The following is a 22,121-nucleotide window of genomic DNA, read 5'->3' as shown; positions in this document are numbered from 1 at the left end:
ACGCACAGTAAAACCCATTTCAGTTACTATTTTAATTAGCTCTATGCTTAAAGTAGGGTTGTGAAGAAGTTTTAAAGTATTAGTTTTTATTGAAATAACTTATATAAACGTACGTCATACGATATCATATTTTGATACCTATTAAGGTCTACTTTCTTTCTACAAAGATATAAAAAGAGTGGGAAGAAATTTCAGGAGTTAGTCTCAAAAACATAACTTCATAACTAGGTCTATAGGATTAAAGAAAATAACGGCGCGTGAAAATAGGTCCATCTATAAACGTGCTACGTACTCTCAGACAATATGAAGACAAGTCATGTAGAGGTAAATTTAGTCCCTTGGAACAGAGCCAGTCCACAGGCGAGACGGCCATGGTGACATGTTCCTTGATCGTCCCATTACTTTTCATGCTTATACATAAATAGCTTCAACGTTTATGGCTTATATTGGATAATGATGTAGAATTTAATGTTGATCTGTGCTATTATGAATAAGATAACATTTGTGTGTGTGCAAACACTATACTGGTTTAGTAAAATTGTTTCCCTAAAGGAAGAAAGGGTGAATAAATCTATATCCAATTGCTAGTAATTAAATGTCAGTTGCTCTATTGTAATATTGGTTTAGAATCAATATGGAACAAATAGCGATTTTTTAGACACTAACACCGGTATTTGTATATTTGTCCAGTACTTTACCGAGCTTATATCAGAAAATATCACCCAAAACCGTAAGAGTTACATAGTTTGGTCTTAATTACATTTAAAAAATCAATTTACCTAACACTCACCTTTAAAATTATCAGAAAATATTCTTATGTTAAGTATATGTTATAGTACTCCGAAGATATATATGGCATTCAATTTAAAACCATTACCATAACCAAGTAATTTCGACTATATCTGCCAAGTTCTAATATCTAATGTCACAAAGTATAGTACATAAGCATCATGACGTCGCAGCAGTATGTTATGATATTATATCGGGCTCACAGGGATTAAAGTTCACACAGTATAACTAAGACTAGTAGACCGTATTGTGGCAAGTTTCACTCGTAAATAAATGTCATGTGACTATATTGTATAGGGAGTGAAGGAAAAATGCAGAGTGCACTGGATAATGTAAGCCGAGTAAGAATAGTCTCGTTAGGTCAATAGGAGCTGACAATATCTCGTTAGGGGTTAAGGATGAATTGTTGCATATGACTCAAATTTTTTGTTTGAAATGTAACTATAAATAGTCAAGAGCGTACTAAAATTTTGCAATTTGTTGGTTACTCACCCAATGGGCAATGGAGTACTTTATTTATGAAAGAGATTGATTTGTTATCACTAAAAACACGCGTACGATGTAATTTTAGTGCGGTGTCACTGAGTGTTAAAGTTATATGTCTGGATTCATCCTAGGAAGTCTAGAGAACAGTTTTTTTATTATATTAGCTTTCATATTAATTAAAAAAAATAGCTGAAAATTAAATTAAAACCAAAAGTAATTTACACCATCTAAGATAACATAAACAACAAACAACAGACCAAAAATCGTCACATAATACATCCTTAGAACGACTATATAACTTGCGGTAACGCATCCCATTTCGGTAGCCCTCAAATTTCCCGCCGTAATGGAAAATCATGATACATAAAATAACCCAATAGATTATGGGCAAGAAACAATGTAAAGGCGGCTCAGGTCGCTCGTTGGGCGAGGCTTTGCCGGTAATTACGTTATCGTGGCGGCCGAGTTCGGCCCCCGCCCTATTGATCATTCCACGTCACTTATTCCAACAAACTTACTTGTTCCTACCAACTTCTGCCCTACGCCAAAGGCGCATTGAGATGTTCGCGGCGTACCAACACCTCCATGTAACGTCGATAGTAATACGACATAACAAAGTTAATATAAATATTTCCTTGTTTATTTCTGTTCTGTGAGATGTGTCTTACCCTATTTCTCCGAGTTCAATGTTTACGTTGAGATATATATAATACATTATTGGAAACCTTATCCTATCAAGGTAAAAGTAAAGTCATGCACGTCGCTTGTTTTGTTTACTACACAATCCAAAAATACGCAAAATTTTCCAGCGTTAGTAAAACGACGTTACCGATTTACTCAAAAACAAATTCACAAAAGAACCGAAAATAACACTACACCCACACGAGCCGAAGCGCTCAAAGCGCAAAGTAATATTAACAAAAGGCCATTAGGACAAGAGCTATTTCCTTTGGGTACGTATCTAACTATTTGTCCGCACATTCGACCATGAAAATGATCTAACCGAGTCGTTCTCGGGCGACAGGGATGACAACCCGCTAATCCCTTGGGCTATGCATAATTCCGTCTCGAAACATTAAGCGCTATGGAGGATTAGCCGCGATTTATATAAGAAGGTTTTCCACTCCAAATCGTACTACAAGTTGCCGACTGAATGTTGATACAACTATTATCAAAGCTGTGTTGGAATATTGCCTTTAGTTATTCGTATATATTTGAAACTTTCATAATCAAAGTGAGTAAGTTTTGTAAACTAAATTTCAGTTATTAACAATATTTGTGTACCTACAGCGAAGTTCATTGTAAGTTATAATTTAATATCTATGTACGCCTAAAGTCATATGACAACTCTTGTATTAGTGAAGAATATTTGGTATTTCAACCTGAAGTAATATACTAACGGTAACTGATGGATTAGTAGATTCTTATTGAGTTAACATATGACAGGCTTATACTTTTTCAAATGAAAACCGCGTATTTTTCTCCAGCCGAAAGAGATTCGAATCATAAAATTATTCATATAAATATGAATACAAATCTGTTAACGTTAGTTAGAATAATATCTTTAAATAATTCCCTTTAAATCGAAGTAGCAGTAGTAAATTAGGTATGTAGGTCAACAGTATGAGTGGGAGGTCAATAATAAAGCCTTGTGACAACAAGCGTAGCTTCGACTTAATAACGCTTCTGAGAATTTATTTGAGCGTTTAATTGAGAGAATTGGATACCTGACGAAGATTTTGTTGAAACAAATAATTACAGCCCGCATTGGTCGTACAGTAAACAGTCTCGATCGAGTCTCTGTGAGGACTACAAGTCAATTTACAAGTCAGTACTATTTTATTTTATTGTCAGTTATACAAAAAACCTTTCGATTATTGACCGCAGTCCATATAAGAATCTCTATTAGTTTGTTCTTTAGTTAACGTTTGCCGGACAGTTGAAAACTATTTTGAAATATATGTAGTTTTTATACAGTCTTAGAACTTATTGAACTCTTTAGAAGGAAACGATAATGTTTCAATTAAATATTTTTTACATACAAGCTGCAATATCAACTAATTGTACAAAATGGTGACAATATAGTTTGTAATTTCATCTAATGTATGCATGAGTGGTTGCAAATATGGTAGAGAACACAGTAAACAATAGTATCAGCAGCTGTCTACAGTAACAAATCATACTGGTGATTTTATCTGTGTCACATGTAAGTACCGGCCCAACGTTAAGCGAGAGAACCTCATACATAACTAAGCCCGGCTGTAATCAATCAATCGCATAAGTGTGGATCGACATGTGTCTTCACAGCCTCTGAACATAATGTAAAGGGAAGGCGTCTACTTTCAATTCGCCTCGAGCTCTCATTGTTTGCCTTAGACTTTATTTATTTAGTCAAGTACTATTCTGTCCTTTCCTTTCTTCTTTATTTTACGAATAATAAAATGAACCTAAGATGTGGCCTCGCGTTAGTCTTTTCAGAGAGGTCCTTTACTTTTGTGATGCTTGCTCGGCTTCACTTTTATGTGTAATACGTACCACATTATATTTTGTATGCTACATACTTTATGTAGAATGGTCGTTGGGCGTTTTTGCGTAACTTATGAGAGGCCGCTGTCGGCCCGGGGACTGAAACAGAACGTTTTGATTGATAGTCTGGCATAGACCGCTACAAATTGGCAGGTGGGCTAGTGACCGTCAGTACGGTTCGTGCCTGATATTATTTATACTGTGTGACAGGCGTCTAGGCAGCCGAAGGTATTGCTAGGGTAGTTTGAAACAATATACGAGCACTTAACAATTTGTTAGGAAACGTACAGTTGTACCTCAGAAATACCTGTGAACACGACAACTGTAAAATAGTTTACATTTCTATTCGATTTGTTACTAACTGTTTCAGAACTAACATTTACAAATTCATTGGCTTACAGAGTAATAAATAATATTTACTTTATTGTACAATAATATTACGTAAAATGGCTAAATCAATTCAAACGCTAATTAAAACGTTACAATAAGCGGAATATAATAAAACGAATAGATTGGTACAAAGATAATTGATATAAAGTTTGCAAAATGTTTTGGCGCCATTCCCCGCCTGCCCCCCTCCCCCTTCGGGCGTATCTTGAGGCGATGGATAACTTTACAGCGGGTGCCATTTGGAGCCGATCTCTCACAGAGTGACTTATCGGTAAGTTTAAGAGCGATATATCAAAGTAATCGCTTTAATTTCTCATCTCCTACTTGGGGTAGAACTTATGCTTATTTCTTGACTGATACTGTCGTGATTTGTGAACATGTCTTTACTTTGATAGTTTTATGTTGGCGCGATGTTTTAACTGAAGGGATTTTACGTGAAATATGGAAGAAGAACATTTTGGATATTTTTGTGGTACTCTGTGGTTTTTACTTGTACCTACCGTTTTAGGTTGAATTTTAGACGCAGATCAGTCAATTACAAAATGTTGTGTAAACTATATAGAAACACAAGTTCACAGTATTTTGACCTGTATTTGAAGCCTAAACGAATGCGGTTGTTTACGTGAATTTGCACGCGATTGTCATCTGCCCTCCTCCGTTACCGAACTGATACAGGCTCCTGACTGCCGTAACGACTGTTATAAATGTTCGCAGATAACAGGGATCGATGGCTTAATGTGCTCTCAGAGAGGTGAACTGTTAAATAGCAATTACCCATCCGATTGTTGACCTCGATAACGTAATTTAACTTTAGAGTTAGAGTTCTTTTGAAGAATAACGCACCTTTTTACCTTTATAAGCTTTTATTTTTTTTTAAAAAGACAACTCCCGCACTAAGAATGCTCTTGTGTCGCGGGGACTTTTACAAACATACAAACAACGGACACAAAGCACAACCAGACCCGAAACAATTATTTGTGGATCGCACTAATAATTGTCCCGTGTGGGAATCGAACCCACGACCTCCCGTTGCAGTGGTATCGGCGTGGCGACCTAAACCACTGCGCCACAGAGGCAGTCGAATTTTTTTTTTTAAATAGAGACATTTAATGTGATATGAAAAAAATAATTCAAGTTAACGTCGAACAGACTTAAATATTCATTATTGTAGTAGTAATATGATTTGCATTCGACTCTCTCAAGTCAAAATATCGTCATTCGCATAAAGAAGATTCTAACACCATAATTAGAAAAACATTAAGGCGTTGGCTCTGGCCCATTTATCTTTATTACCTTTCCCTTTTAAAAATAATAGCACTTTATATTAATTTGGATAATTACGCCATTTTATATATTACTGTTTTTTGCGAATGCTCATGATATAATGCGACCGTAATACGATTACTTGGTTTCAAATTAGATATTAGCATAAAAGGAAATCATTTTGATTGTGTTGTTTTTTGTATGAAATTAAATGTATGTAAGAATTTTGATGTATTTAAGGAATTGTTGAGACACAGAGTCTTCTAGTCATTTTAAATTGTTAAGTATCTGATGATAACATTTTTTTTACAGTTGAGAACATAGCAATTGCTTTTTTTTGCCTCTTTGCTATTCTAGGATATATTTTAAAGATTCTTTTCCCTTTTAACGCCGAAAATTATATACAATGTTGTGAGAACGTTGTAAATCAACATAAACGTTACTTGTGATTATCATGATATCCAATATTTGCACAGGTATGCTAGTCAGATTAAACTATCAAGTATTGAGCGTAAAAAGTAGTTAATTAATTCATAACTTGAGTCCATTATAAACGAATATAAACTATGATATTATATATAAGCTTTGCCTTTGTTCACTATACCCTTCGGTAAGACTGGTTGTCAGACTTTCAAGCTTCTGACTAGTTAACGACTGTCAAAGATCTTCGAAAATGACAGCCGGGACCCACAATTTTAACGTGCCTTCCGAAACACGGAGGAACTCGATATGTATAAGATGATCACCCATCCACAGATCAACCTCGGCAAGCTTTGCTTAACCTCAGAGATCGATCGGCGCGGCTGTAGTTAACTAAGCCACGAGCTCCTCCATGACTATGATATTACTTTTATTTTTAAATATAAATAAAATACATAAAATATGTTAGAGCTTAGATTTTTATTCCAGTTTATCCCACGCACGAAGCAAATATTTGATTGGCCTATTGATATTTGTTCGTTGCCACAGCCAATACAAATTCAGTTCAAAGGCTATTTTGAAATATCGATTTTTTGTTAACTTTTATAGCAATTATTTAAGTTCATTCATCAAATCAAAAACCTGGGTTGATAATCCAAAACAATATTATTATCAAAAAAATGGCGACTATGTCTATTAAAAATATTTTCTCTACTTTAGGTATACTCGAAAAACATTGGAAATGTGAAAAGTAATAGAGCCCAGTCATAATATAAGTCAGTTAAAGATTAATTTCCAAAAATATACTATTAAATATACTATTTTCCCGGTATCTTTGTAAGCCGAGTCTGTCAATTAGTTAAATATGTTGTCTAGTTACCTCCTCTAACTTCACACACGAGGACGAGTTCGTTGCCCTCCTCCAGAGGACCGACCACTCCGGACACGTCCCTCCCGGACTTGTCGTACAGGATCAGCTGATGAGGGGGCACTGCAACAAACATAATATGAAAATACTATACAACTATCGATTAGGCATTAATAATTAGGCAGGCAGATTTGGTATTTTACTAAAAAAATACATTATTTAGTTGAGTTTGCAAAATTTAGATAATAAAAACAAAAGAAAGTGAAAACTTCACTTTACAGCCAGTATTACTTTTAAAAAAAATCCTTAAAAAATAATGCAAAAGTTTTTATTAGATTGATAAAAATACACAAAATTTCTATAGAAAAACGAATATAATATGTATCTTATTAAAACCACCATTTTATTTTTTTCAAATGTGACATTTCAAAAATAATATTGTATTCAAAAATATTAGGTATCTAGTATTTTTACTTTACAAATGAACGCTTCTAGCATTAAATCAAAAGTCATCGACAAAATCCTAAAGACTGACGTAATAGTAATATTAGGCATGTATGTATAAATATCTGCAGTAAAAAACAAACTTATTGATGATTTCCTTAAGTACAAAGAGGCAATTATTTGCGTCCATATTTAACAGAAAGATCGATGGTGAGAGTATAAAAAAGAGGAAAATTGACTGAAGTTTGATTTAAAATTGAAAGAATCCATTAATATTATGAGAGGGAATACTCGAATTAATTCCTAGTATCAACTTTGTATGTTTACTTTATAATCAAGGGAGTCTTAGGGCGGGAAAACAGGGTGTTTTGTTGGGAACTACAGCATATGACGTGGTTCAAACCCCATGTTTCTCATGGGGACAACAGCCATTGCATTTTTTATTGTTTTATTTTTCAACTTTCACTTCTAAGTTGCAAAAGGCTGTGTACAAGACAGTTTTAGTATCGATGTGTGTTTGTAGTTTGTATTTTATTAAAGGGTACGTAAGAATATGGATGTTAGATCGTTTGTATTTTTACGAACTTGAGATAATCTAAGGGACTTCCAGATAACCAGTAAGATTATTTAGTAAGACAATATCACTTTCAAAATCGTGTACCGACTTTAACATTTCAAGTAAAAAAACAAATCTATTCAAATCACATCTAACATAATAACTATTCACATATAGCGAAGACTGCGTGTCAAGTGTACTTGCAATAATATAAAAGCGAGCAATACAAGTACCATAAACGTAGGATCGTGAACAAGACACTGAAAGTAACGAACCGATAGACAATAAAGGACAATACTCATTATGCAGATGTCAATAGAACATTGGTTCGATGGAGCGAGTGCGGAGGGGCGGGGACGAAATGGACTGGCGACGAGACGTTATGTGTCGTCTTGAGCAGCTGCCACGATACAGATAAAAATAATATCGAATGTGTGGCTTTATTTCTTTTATGATTATTAGTCAACTTTCCTTATGATGTCTGTAGAATTAGTTCAACAGGTCAAAGGCTTGATTGGTAATTCTTTACGGTATCAATAAAATTTTGTCAGTAAGCTGTCTCTTATTGCACTGTTTATTCTGCTTATTTTGGTACGTAACTTATGGAATTCAATACACGCTATCTTTTTTTGAATGACTTTATGGTCCAAAAATTAGCAGACTTTGTTTTGGTATAACGATGACTGAAACAGATTTAAACGAAAAATACCTAAAGGCTTTTTTATTTCCACTTTGCATGGAGAAAATTGATAATAAATACTCAATCTTACATTTGTAAAATACTAAAGATAATTATACTTATAAGTTTATTTGTAGGTATTGCTCTGATTCAAGTCTCATACTCCATTTTATGATACAGAAATATAATTTTGATATTCGACTAATTTGCTTGAACTAAATGGCTATAAACTGAGCTGCAATATTGCGACTGAAAGCAAGTTAATGGTGATGAAATTGCAAATTCTAAGGCAAGTTACATACGATAATGTGATTAGGTATGTTTATTACTGTAAAATGGTGTGACTGTGAACTAAATTCGTTTCGAGCAGCAGTTTTAGTGATATTAAAATGAAGTTTATCTCCTTAGAATGGTACTAAGAAGGCCCGTAAGTAGGACTTTAATTTCAAGTTATATTAGTAAGTATACTTTCGAATGTTGTTACTACTATTTAACTACTGTGAAGGTAACAATGAAAAGAGATTTTGATAGGGAAAATTACCAAAAGGAAAATCTAATCTTGTGCTACGGATATACGGAAATACAAACAGACACAAAGAGCACACTTTGTGTCTTTTGTTTGTATTTATTTGTTCCAATCCATAATAACTATTATTTTGTGGAACATACAAATTCTTGGTTCGTTTGCCATCTCTATCTCAAGCAATTATAGCACCATGGTGTTGACATTAACAAACATACGAAACGTTACTTCAAAGATTATTTAAACAATATTTTTATCTCCCATCACATGCTTAATTTGTCTTTTGATATCATAACATCAGTTCGTAACCTTAACGCCTAATAGGCCGATACCCTTCCCCACTCAGAGCGACAGAGCGCGTTCACACCGCACCCCATATCACTTGTAAACGCTTTGTATTACACATACCACGGTACCCTCGTAATATATCGTATCGTAAAGCAATTGAATAATGCAGCGTTAGTTGTCAACACAATACAAAGGCTCGGGTATTACAGCCTTTGAGCAGGGTTCACAGCATTGTGAAAAACATGGCCGCCAGACTACGGACTATTGACGAGGATACAAGTGGATGTGCTTGTTCTTCGATTATTAAGATGATTATCGTGATATTTGGAGTGTTTCTGTCATAGGTGTAAGATGTGCTATAAGATTTGAAAGTGAAATGCAAAACTTTGAATAAGCGAAATCATAAATGAAAAACTTTGACCCAGAAAAAGTAAACTATATAAAAAAATGTTATTGCAACCAAGGACACATACAATATCATAATAAAATGTTGAATAATTGTTCGGAAAAACACACTGATGCTTAAACAATAACTCCCCTTATCGTAACTTTCATTTGTTGCGTTAAAGGTTTATAAACTGACCATAAGTTAGAGTGATGAATATTACATGGCGTCCTATTTAAACATTGAGGGCGTTAAACGCTTATAACTTATACATGTCTAAATAAACCCAATAAAATACGTCCCCGTTTTATCACGACTAAAACAACATTAATAGCGGACACTTGGACAGTGTCTAAATAAACACTTCAAAAACCGCTAACGCAACATGACAAACGGCACTAATTACGGTTGTATAAACAAAACAATAGTTCGGGAGCACGTACTAAGAGGGGCGACCACAAAACCGAATTACTCGTTTCGGCCCTTTCCACTATTGGTAACGAAAGTAAACCCTCCGATGCCTTTGCCACCGAATGCCTCCGATGCTACCGAATAGTGCCGAAAAGGGGACGCTACTGTCCAGGCTTGTTAGTAGTCATTACAGAGGCAGCCATTCGGCAAGTTGGTCGCCGATAGCGGAATCGCTGGCCATCGGAACAACATCCAATTTAAATGGAATTTCATAGTCGACAACGTCAATTAAACACAACTCTCCGCGTCGATATGACGTTTGTTTTGAACCGCTAACTACGACTAGCCAATTTGTGTTTGATTCAGTTGTACTCCCAATTAGGTAATTACTTTTTATTTGCTGGAATATTTCAGGCGATGGATGTTTGTTGGTTAATATGACAATATTACTTAATCAACAGATCATAACAGATAGACATCATGTTGGGGCTACAAGGCTTTATAGCTTTGAATATTATTATTAGCAACTATAATTTCAAGGTTATTGTTAAATGGTACTGCTTAGTGGAGGTTAAATTTGATTTATTACTAGTCTAGAAAAAGATAAATTTGCATAAATGAAAATCACTGCTACTCTTTTAATTCCTCGGAGAATACAAAACTTATTTTCAGTTTATTTCAAGCTATGTTATTTTAAAAGTTGGATGTAACTTTAACCGAAAACCGTTGCAATCACATCAAACAATAAATAATGACTTATAACTGCAAGCTATAAACGTGTTCTACAATAGCGCGTATCCGGTCCATCCATTCATATATCATAAAGGAGCATTGGATACGATCAATTCGCATGGTCTCCCGTGCGATAACGTTTGATGCGAAGATAAATCGCATCGCGGAGACTACACTGAAATTATAGCTGTTGAATTATGCATTAGCCGCAACACGCTAGAGGTTGTAAAAGTGCCTGTCGATGGGTCGAACAGGCCCGCAGACCCCACACTATTTTGTACACAAATAGCTCTAGTTTATAGAGGGTTACCTTACTTAATATCACTCAGACTAAACGATAAGCTCTTACGTCATAGATTTTGGAGTTTACGTTTGAATTTTATTTAGAAAATATTTTAAGAGAAAATAGTTGGCTTTGGGTCAGAGTGACAATGATAAATGGTGCATTTTTGCAATAAAGTTCTATTTAAGAAGACATCAATAACAGTTTTGCTTATCAATGAAAGTCACACTCACATTATAGAGTTTTTATAATTCAACTATAATTGACTAAATTCGCAAAACAAAGCGTCTAGTCAATTCTAAATTGTATTTTTATGAAAAAAGGCATCAATCAGAAAAACCTAAAATGCTAATTAAACATTACTTAATTGGTCATACATTTTGAAAGCTAGGTATAAAAACGTAAACGAAACGCTGTATTTAAGTTCAATATGAACTGTTAAAGAAAACATGCAATTCACTTGCCTATGACAAATCCATGGTAAGTATCGCAGCTGTTTTATGACGGCTCACATTATACGGCACACTATAAGTTTACGAGTTTTCGACACTCCTAATATGAGTGGAGAATTTGTCCATACGCTACGAGCCATAACTCAAAACCGAGACTAGTTTTACGACAGACGATTTTCACAATTTTATACACTTATTTTAGTTGACTGTTCAGTAAATATCCGTTTCGTGAAGTTTTCACAAAATTATTAGTATTTTTTAAAGTTTATGAGTAATATTTTTTAAACGAATTAATCCAATTTAGCTGGTTTAGATGTTTGTTTTAGTCCAGCTAGTTTTAACTTTCGCAAAATATACTTTGAATTTTTTATCGAGGAAGTTTTTTTCTTTTTCAGTAAGCAGATCTACATAATTTTGGTACAAGTAGCAGTAGCAGTTCATAGTACCAATTCTGATAATAGATGAGGAAAATCGATTTCTTAGTCGTTCCATTAACCACTAGCTTAACACCGCACAGTAACTAACTATTATTCCATTTTAAAGCAGTTCTTTTATCGCTTGGCACTGCGGGACATTAAGTGCTAGTACATAGAAGGGTAAAATAAAATCTAGGTAATTTAAATTAGTAATGTGAGTCCTACGTTAATTCATCCGGCGTACATTTACATTGTTTAACATAAGTGCTGATGTATATTTAGTGGCACATAAACGACGTACGCCGCAAGTGAATACAACCCATAAAGAATTTGTATTCGACGTTGATTATATTATATTACAGAGAATGTCTGGCCCGGCGACGTGTACCACAGATACATTACGCGTATAACGTGTTTGATTGATTGCCGATACACTATATAATAATATGTAGATGAGGCATATCGACGGTAACACAGTTAAAAATGATTGGCAGTAAAAAAGATGAATATTTCTAAAGGTATCCATTTTCACATTAGCATAATTTTGAACGACACCTCGTACTCGGTAGACGGCGTGCGAATTATTCGTCGATGTATTTCTTATAGGCGAGATCGATACACGCTCAGCTGCTTGCTGCTAACTTGTTTCATTAAATTCAAATTTCGTGTTGTACTTATTAATTCAGGCGAGCGTTTTCCGCGCACGTCGAGACGCGACTAGGCGGCTGCTTTTTATATTCTTGTCGTCTCCACATCGACCGGAGGAAGTTTTAGAGAAATTCGAAGGCTCTCCGAAAGGGTTCCGTTATACCGTATCGCGATAATTGCCAAGTTCTGTTCTATTTCGCTTTCGTTAAGCCAAACTTTTGTACAATGTGGCTTTAATTGTATTACAATATCAGACTTCATTACCGTCTATTGTTGACAAAGAGAGTGTTACTGCAGCTCATATTAATGGCTTGTAGAGTGCTTTTCTTTCAAATGTAATATTAAACAAGCGGGTTGTCAGTATCACAGTCAGATTGTATGAGAGCAAAGTTAACAGCTAAGCCGTTTATATTAGAACAATTAAGTTTCACGAGTTCATGTAAAGCAATTCACTTAAAGTTCGCTACATAATCACATTTCTCGAAGTTGAAAGTTGGGCGTGTTTCTGTAGGAGCGCCGAGGAACTCTCACAAAATATGATGGATACAGATACTTCAGTCGCAAACAAATTTTTGGGAGATTCCTTTTAAGTGGATGCTCATTAGCGTTCTCGTAATAATGCCTACGTAACAATAAAGCGTTTCACTCGACTCCTAATGAGTTCCAACGAGTCTATTGACAAGATAAATACCAAAATAACAAATGTGTTCGGTGTTTGAGTATACATTGCTTATTATACAGCAGAAAATAGAGCTTAACCATTACTCGACTCCGGGAAGCATATTGGTAAATACAATTCTATACCACTGAATATTTGATATACATGATCTATTTGTAACTAACCTCTTGTATCGTTTGTGGATGAATATGGTTTGTTCTGAACTGACCTATGTTTATTACTTCAAAGTGAAAGTCTTTCGAACAACATTTTCTCATTGCAAAAGTAAGCAACAACAATATTTTGTGATATGCCGACTTATACCCAGTTTTCACATTTACATTGCATAGAAATCATCTTCAAAACGTCGTCGCTTTTCTTTGCACGCATTCAAATAACCTTCAAAAGTCCTTTAGCTGAGAACTTTGATCTAGAAGCCGAAAGTTTGGAACAATATTAGGCACATTTCTACTTCCATTAGGCCGTGTTCTGTGAACGAATTTATTTTCAGTTCCCGTAAGAATGTTAGTAACTTTTCTGTCTCCTCTCTTTTCGGTATTATAAAACGCGTTACTGTAGCTAACTTTGCTCATTTTTAACCCGAGGATACTGCAATCAAGTCAGTAAAACTCCTCGGTAAGATGATAAAATTGTCATAATATATCAAACTGAATTCCCAAAAGCAAAATAGAATTTTGTATGGTGAGGTTTCAGCAAGGTTGGCGCGAGAACAAAACGTTCACCCTCAGTGTATAATCACGTAGATATGCATGTGCTCTCTCGTAACTAGCTGAACTTGTAAAGAGCCTTTGTTTAAACAGTGTGAAATATTGGTTTGCTGTGCAATAGGTTGGCGTGGCACGGCGGTCGTAGAGGCGATGACTTACGATTACAGCACCGCTGCAACCCCCACTTAACTGTTACATATTGCTTCACTTAACTCAAAACCCGGTCTGGGAAAGAATTACGTTCGGAAGTGAACCGCGGGCCGCGGACGTACGCTACACAGACACATTACAACGTCCACCTTATAAATTGCGCTACTTGCTAAACGCCCACTAATAAAGTGGACCTGCATACCAATGAATTGCTCTCATGACCTACACGGTACGAACACGAACAGATTATGACCGGGCGTATCCCCGACACAGCACGCATAGATCAACGAGCGCTTCATGACAAATTTTATTATGTACGTTATTTGATTGACCAAAATTTACAACATCCAATAAGTGTGTAATAATTTGTGGCTATTGGACCCTTGATATTTTAATGGTATAATCGAATGAATCGTGACCGTTATAATTTGATGCAAAATATACGGTGCGCCAAACAAAATGTAGCGTAAATTCATGCGGAAACTGAACTGGTATTTTCAAGTGGAGCTCGTTTACAATTTAAAATTCTGCGATAAACATATGTAGATAAGGGAGGTATAATAAATTCTCGGGTCGGGCAGCGCCGGTCGACGTACTAGGGTACTGGAGTTAATAAAATCACTTTGTTAGTCAATTCCGCGTTTTGCGCGCCTATGGACGATACACCCATACACTCATACACACAACCAGTTAATCACTTTACTTTTTGCACGGATTTAACAATGTGTGAAATAACAACGTATATTGAATAAAAGCGCTCAAAAATGGAAAATCAAGATTGATTTATAGTAAAATATAATGCTTATATTGCGAAGAGAAAATTCATTTTCAACAATAAAATAAACTATTATGCCAAGCCACAGCAAAGACTCTGAATTTAAGATTTGTCAAATAATAATATACCGTAGAACTTTACTGTAGCGCAGTTAAAGAAAGAACAAGAATTATTCTAATTGCCTGTCAACTAGCACTTGGTTAGCGTGGTGATTTAATCTAGTGGTATCTAGTCGTAAGGTTTATGTCAAGGAGGTTACAGCAGGTATCGCACATGTTTATTGCAGTAGTCAGCCGTGAAGCGGGCAGTGAGTTGTCGACGGGGGTCGGATGAAAGCGGCACCACTTGGAACGTGATATCGCAGTACATTATTGTAATAACAGCACTCGGAGGCTTCTTTGACGGAGGAGGGGTCGTGTGTAACCTCTCATTTTCCTTACCGAAATTCAAAGGAGCTCTAACAAAGCTTTGTTTTGCATCGCTCGCTCGACGAAAGCCGCTGAAAGGCTGGCTTTTTAGATAAGGTTCTCTTATAAATTTTCAGCATAGAGCAGACATTTTGCGCTAAAGTTTTTCAGTGTGGGAATGCGAACATCTGCTGCGATTCCCATTCTAGTTTGGAGGGTCGACGTTTTGCGGCCCAGTTATTTGTGAAACCGTTCCACTCGTTAGGGGGCAATTATATTCTGACGGTAATTGAAAACGTTAGTTGTACCTTGCCAGCTTAAGTAGTTTTTAACACAGGAAATTTTAGTTTTGCTCGCAGTACTCAACAAGTTTTAGATTTAATTTTAAACTAAATTTGTTGAATGCTTCAAGTACTTTTAGTGAAATGTTTGGTGCAGTTATTTCAAAAACGTCTGTTTCTGAGAACTTTATTTATATTCATAAGTACTTAATTTATTTTTCGTCAGTTGCAGACAGCTCATAAAAGACTTTAATTTTAAAAGCCACGTCTTTTGAGAGCTGTTTGAAATAGTCGTAATTTAATAAGGAGTCAACGAGAGCAATGAGAACTTTTATGTACTAACAACTATGGCAATATTTTGTTAAACTAAAATTAACATAACTATGACTGTTCAGTGTTCGGGTGGTGGCAGAAAACAAATATTTCTATATTAGTGTTTCACGGTTCAGATTACAGTTTTTAAATAATATCAGTGACTGGATAATTATATATTAGTTATAGTTTATCTTTGTTTTAGTTATCGGTAGCATAATGAAATATAGCTTTACAATATACAGAAACAAAGCCTAAAATAAACCAAAAATATTTATTCATACATATATTGGCTTCATTGCGGTTCAGAGCAAATTAATTACAAGATAAAATTAATCCTAATAAACAACTCTTGATGACAAATGAACCTACATATGAAAAGTCAAATAAAATGATCCATCTTTGTAATACTAAAATTAAAATGATATTGCAGAAGAGTTTTTATTTCGCTTTTTAGGTAATTGGGTATGTTGAGTCTGCCAAGTCCAGTCAGTATCATGCTGTTATGTAATATAATCTGTGTTATTTACTCCTCTTCCGCAGTGATCTTTCGTGGCATGAATAATGGGCAGTACGGCATTCATAAAAATAAAGACGTAATCATATTAATGTATTTTTTTAAATAATTGATTACAGAAAAAGTTCAAGATGGCTGCATACGTAAGGTTTACTGATCGGCAAAATGCGGAATTCCGTGAGCTCAACGTGCACGTGAAAGATTTTATACCATCAAACGTGAAGTTGAAATGCGGAACGAATGTAAGGATTTTCCGTTTGGTAAGTTATAAAAAGCACTAAACTTGTTGTCAATGGTGAGTATTGAAGTTTTTGAGTCTGAATTCCTTTCTCTGAAGAAACAAAATCCACAGCTTTATATTTGCGGCCATAGCTCACTGACTGACATAGGGATCTATTAACGCACACGCGCAACGCATCTGTCTACAAACCACTGCTGCACTGGACGGATCGGGTTGAAATTTAGCATGCAGGTAGATGTTCTGACGTAGGCAGCCGCAGTTAAGATTTTGATCAATTATACCTCCAAGGCGATAAAATAGGCGATAAAATTTGTATAAAAAATCTGTCCCAAGTCACAAATCACGCGGACGGCAAAAGCTAGTTGTGCATAAAACTACGGCTACAGTATGACTAGCATGAAAGAGACAAAACATATACACTCACCTATAACAGAAAGTCGTATTTGAAAGTTTCGTGTCGGAGAATTCTTAAAGTCCACCCGACATCTGTAGATGCCCTCATCATCCAGTTGAACGGTGTCGAGGGTCAATGCTGCTGGTCGAGCCACAGTGGCGAAGTAGGCACGGGGTCCGAAGGCATTAGGGTCCGACCACTGCAGTGCTTTGTTGAACGAACGGCCCCGGACGTCGAAACTGTAATGGAAGTACTAGTAGTAAAACTTGTTTCTTGTGTTTTTTGTATGATTTGGATAGCTACGTGGGTAACTGGTAACATGTCTATATTTATATCATTGGACAACTCATACTATGTGATTCCAAACTAAGCAGAGCTTATATTATGGTAACCAAATGACTTATAAACATACTTATATATTATACTTTATAATACATACGCATATAGGTATATTAACAACCAGACTCAGAACAAATTATTGTGGACATCACACAAATATTTGTCCCGGGTGGGATTCGAATCCACTAAACAGGGCGCTACCGTTATTGCAGCGAGGTGACCACGTTAACCACTAGGCCTCACCTGCAGTTTAGTAGTTTTTATAATCTGGTTAAGCCAGAAGCTACATGACACGATTGTGCAATATATCTTCTAAAAAATACAATTTTATGTATTTTTTTCTTAACCTTCTAACACAGGTAATATTCTTAATGATACGTCGTGGTTGAATTTTAGAGAATTTTACGTCTATTATGAAAAACCTCAGAGTCGTCTAACCAAGAGCGGCGTTTCAACGTTCCTAAGCAAACATTTTTGTAAAATTTAGGGACTTTTATCCACAAGGATACGTCGTACTCATTATGGTTTAATGTAAATTAATTACGAAATTAAGTATATCAAATTAATCTCAAACATCTTTTGATAAAAAACAAACAAAAAATGGACGAAAAATATAAAACGGAATTGGTTTATCTAAATAAATTGAACTAAGTTGTTATTTAGTTTTCCTGTTCTTAGAAAAACATTTTATCTATTTGGAGTTTGTACACGTGGCCTCGAGATTATTCTTTATTTACCCAGTGAGTAGTGTATACGTTTATCCGATCAAGGAGTATTGTTATTGTATAGATACGGGACCCAATATTGCTCAATATTTGAATACCTGATTACGCATTTTCCCGGTAACCGTGCTTTGTTTCGGAAATTTCGTGGAATGCAGAACTTCTCGATATAATATGTACTTGAGATTGAAAAGTTTCCCGATCAATAGTGAGACGTTGCTGGCTGATATTAGGTTAGAAGACGAGCACTTCTTAGTAAAGTTCATTGGAATACAAAACAATTTAGACTGTCTCTAATTGAAATTGTTTTGTTAAATTATATTGGCGTTAAAGCAAATGAACAGAATTGTTTACAACAATGGAGTAATCACGACAAATAAAAATATTAGCACAAGAAACAATTACTGAGTAGGAATCGGTGTTGTTCCGAAATAAAATAAGCCGTGAAACAGCTAAATTAAATTTTGTAGAGCCAGTATTATTCAAAACAAAAACAACTAAGTAATCTTTCATTATCTGTATGTATAAACTAAGCTAAGTATAAGCTTTTGGATAAAAGAAAAACATGCGGAGTTTTCACATCTTCCGAACGTCATCATCTGTGTTGCCAGAGGCGATATTTCCCACAGGTAAATAATATTCCACGTGGAATTACATGCCGCACCATATACTCTATGAAATTGCTCTGCTAATTGCTATTTTATAGTTTCTCATTACCTGCCGGAAGATGGATTATACACCATAATGGCTCCACTTATTAAAATAATTGTTTTTTTTTCTGTTTTTATTTCCTTGTGTACGCTTAGGTATCATTAAAGAGCAATATGCAGTCTCATAAAGTATCAACACTTTAGAGGTTTTAATCGCTTTATGCTTGATTGCTTGCAAGCACTGTTGTTATAGGAGTCTTTTTAGCAGTATAAGTTAAATATGCGGCATAATTCGTACAATTATACCTTTATACTGAATCGATATACTCCTATGTTCTAAAGGCACAACATGTTTCTTTAGTCAAACTAATCGCCTAAAATGACGATTTTGAGATGGTTTTTAAACGTCTAATTACCTAACAAACTATCACTCTTATAAGTAACAACATTCAAACAGTTTAATTAAAAACATGCAGACCGCTCTTCACGTGCAACATTTCAAATAGTCGGGTCAAAGTGGTAGCCAGGAGTGGTAAACTGGTAACGTCCAAAGTCATAGTCCAAGTTGCGAACTACCCTCACAAAATTAATTACTGCTGTATCTGTGCACAGACAGAGCTCAGTGTCTTCAAGTCGTGCTGTGTTACGCTTGCCTTTGGATTTGACTAAACGAATTTACAGCTAGTTTATCTAGCAACGCTATTTATCAGCAGCAGAACTATTTCAAAATAAACGCAGCGCTGTTTAATCTATTTATGTGTATTACTCTGTTGTAATTAATCTTCATTATACATTAATCTGTATTTTATCTTGTTACTCAAATGTACAACATTAATTTAAAAATGTGATGAAAGAAGCTGTTTCTGTAGCAATGTTAATCTCAAAGAGAATAACGATCAGACGCTGTTAAAAACGTAATATCAATATTATTACGTGCGTTTCTAAGAAACATAATAACGATCGTCAATTGCTTCATCGATATCGAATTGACAATAATTGCGTCAATGACCCTTAAAGAATTGTGTTGTGACTTTTATCCCGGAATAATAAACAGATTTGGAGGGTAGGGGATGGGATACTTAATGTCGTGAGGGCAATAGCCCGAATAAAAACTCGCCAGACGTTCTCGATAAACTGGGCAATGGGCAATCATAATCTCATACATCAAAACTTTAAGTTGTTCAACTATTTGTATCGAGCAAACTTTCTTCTTTAATAAATCACTTTTATAGAAATATATAATCTATACTTAGTAATAATGTAGTTGATTTGAACATACACTTAAGCAAGTTACTCTGTTTCTAAACTTGTTACGTGTAAGTAAGTTAGCGCGCTAACTTTCGTATGTCATTGAATTAATATGTCAAAGATATCGAGCTTGTTCGCCGACCTTTGTATTAATTAAGATCACGAAATTACAAATAATTATAATCAACATATACCTAGAATTTAATAATTAAACGTTTTTAGTTATCATTCTGTAAGTGATTTTGCTTTCGAAAAGTGTACTCAATTCTAAATTGATACTAAAAATTAACGAGCTTCAGTGCATGCGATTGCCTTCTGTTTTTTTTACGCTATAAGTAATATGGAGTTTTGGTTGGACTATGTTTTATAAAAAAGATCCTATAGCTTGTTTTACGAGACTCTAAATTTTTAACTTTGGTGCAATAAAAAATTGTTTAAAAAATATGATTTATTTTACTTGCAAGCAATGAAGTAATGAAAATATGGTAATGTAAAATGTAATGCGTACTTTTTTAAATCAAGTTTTTACTTTCCATTCACATAGATCTGTTTCCCAAAACCTACCATATAAGTGTCCGATTTTTCGCAATAATGCTTCTCGTTGCTTTATTTTTAGCAGTTTAAAAACTTTTTAATTCTCGAGTCCTTCCAAACTACTTGTGACGCAATAATGAAAATATATCGATTGGAATCTGGCTCGCTGGCACGGAAGCTTTGCCCAAATGGTCCGGGTGATTATGCCAATCACCTGTCGTTATGCAGATAACTACAGTGGAGTTTCTCGTAAACGGGCATAAGGATGTTACTTAACTCCACAATAGTCGCGATTTATCCGCATACCACTACCGTCGTTAAGTTGAAAGGTTAGGATCAGTAGCGCTACCATGAGTTGGCAACTATAGTCTCCCGGAGACACTGTAGTTCTCGTAAAACTCGAACAGCGCCTCTAGCGGATAGTTAAGGTACCAAAATTGCTACCATGGGTCGCCATATTTAATAACGTGTAGTTAAATTAAACAACAGTGAATGTAGATTGGCTTTGTCGTTCATTCTTTCCCTATTTGAGCCCACTGTTGTAGTTGCGTTCTCACGTTAACTACTCTAGTTTTTAACTACGCCAACTCATGGTAGGGCTACAGCCCTTACTGGGAGTAGCCGCGGTTGTAAATAAGTAAACGCTGTCTTGATTTCATGTGGTTGGTTGTTCTTAGGCGTAATGGCGCGTGTGCTTTATTATGCGCCCGAAATATTTGGTTAAACTTGTGTGCCGTTTGTGAACGTTTTAGTTAAAATGTTAACCTATATATGTATGTGTACATGAATGACTGATATCATTGTAGTATTATTATTGACATGTGTTTTATCAAATACAAAGTCAATATAGTCAAAAACAGATTATGGCATTCAATGCGTGAATATAACGATAAACGCTCCAATCAAACGTATGCAAATATATCCTAATAGATTCAAATTATTGTCAAAAAAATTCTATTTTACTCTCTGCCCACATAAATAAGATTATCATCATCTTCTTAATCACATAAAAACCTATTATTTGTCTAAGAAACTAGTAAAGTAAATGCTATGTGTTGGGTATCTATAAGTAAACGGTGGTAACACGCGAGCTTATCTCGCGTCCACGTGTAAACTAGTTGGCGTTTTATTTGCATTGTTTTATAAACTATCTACTGTAATATACAGTGAGTTTGTACCGTTTGTTACTTGTATACTGTATGACTAAATACCTTTTACTATATGTATGTATTATTCAAAGGTAATTAGTAATAATGGTAGTTCATTCCGAAAGTGTTATTTTTACAATCAATTAAGAAAGCTAATTACGAATAAAGATAACTAAATTAAATAACAAGATACTCATTACCAGCGTTTCTGTTTGGCAAGATGTTTGAATGTGGCTGCAGAAAAAGAAGTTTGTAAAGATCATAGCACATTGTTTTTTTATACCTACCTGTATGTAATTATGATCATTATTGTAGGTATGTTTTAGTTACTAAAAGACAATTCCCGCACTAAGAATTGCTCTTATGTCGCGGGGACTTTTACATCCATACAAACAACGGACACAAAGTACAACCAGACCCGAAACAATTATTTGCGGATGGTAGCGGCGTGGCAACCT

General features: G+C 35.1%; 1 protein-coding gene across 6 annotated transcripts in view; it reads right to left on the bottom strand.

Annotated features, from left to right (window-relative positions):
• The window catches only part of LOC142981199 (neural cell adhesion molecule 1-like), a 77,790-nt gene that overhangs the window by 22,558 nt on the left and 33,111 nt on the right, over positions 1-22,121 (bottom strand). For all 6 annotated transcript variants that reach the window (XM_076126916.1, XM_076126917.1, XM_076126915.1 and 3 more), the window contains 2 exons: positions 17,053-17,261; positions 6,755-6,865 (listed from right to left, as the gene is read on the bottom strand). In XM_076126916.1, the coding sequence (XP_075983031.1) occupies positions 6,755-6,865; positions 17,053-17,261 (320 nt within the window). The remainder of the gene's footprint in view (positions 1-6,754; positions 6,866-17,052; positions 17,262-22,121) is intronic.

Source organism: Anticarsia gemmatalis, chromosome 19, assembly GCF_050436995.1.
Source record: "Anticarsia gemmatalis isolate Benzon Research Colony breed Stoneville strain chromosome 19, ilAntGemm2 primary, whole genome shotgun sequence".
NCBI classification, from domain to species: domain Eukaryota; kingdom Metazoa; phylum Arthropoda; class Insecta; order Lepidoptera; family Erebidae; genus Anticarsia; species Anticarsia gemmatalis.
Note: the sequence above shows the minus strand (reverse complement) of the source record. Positions and strands in the feature narration are given on the sequence as shown.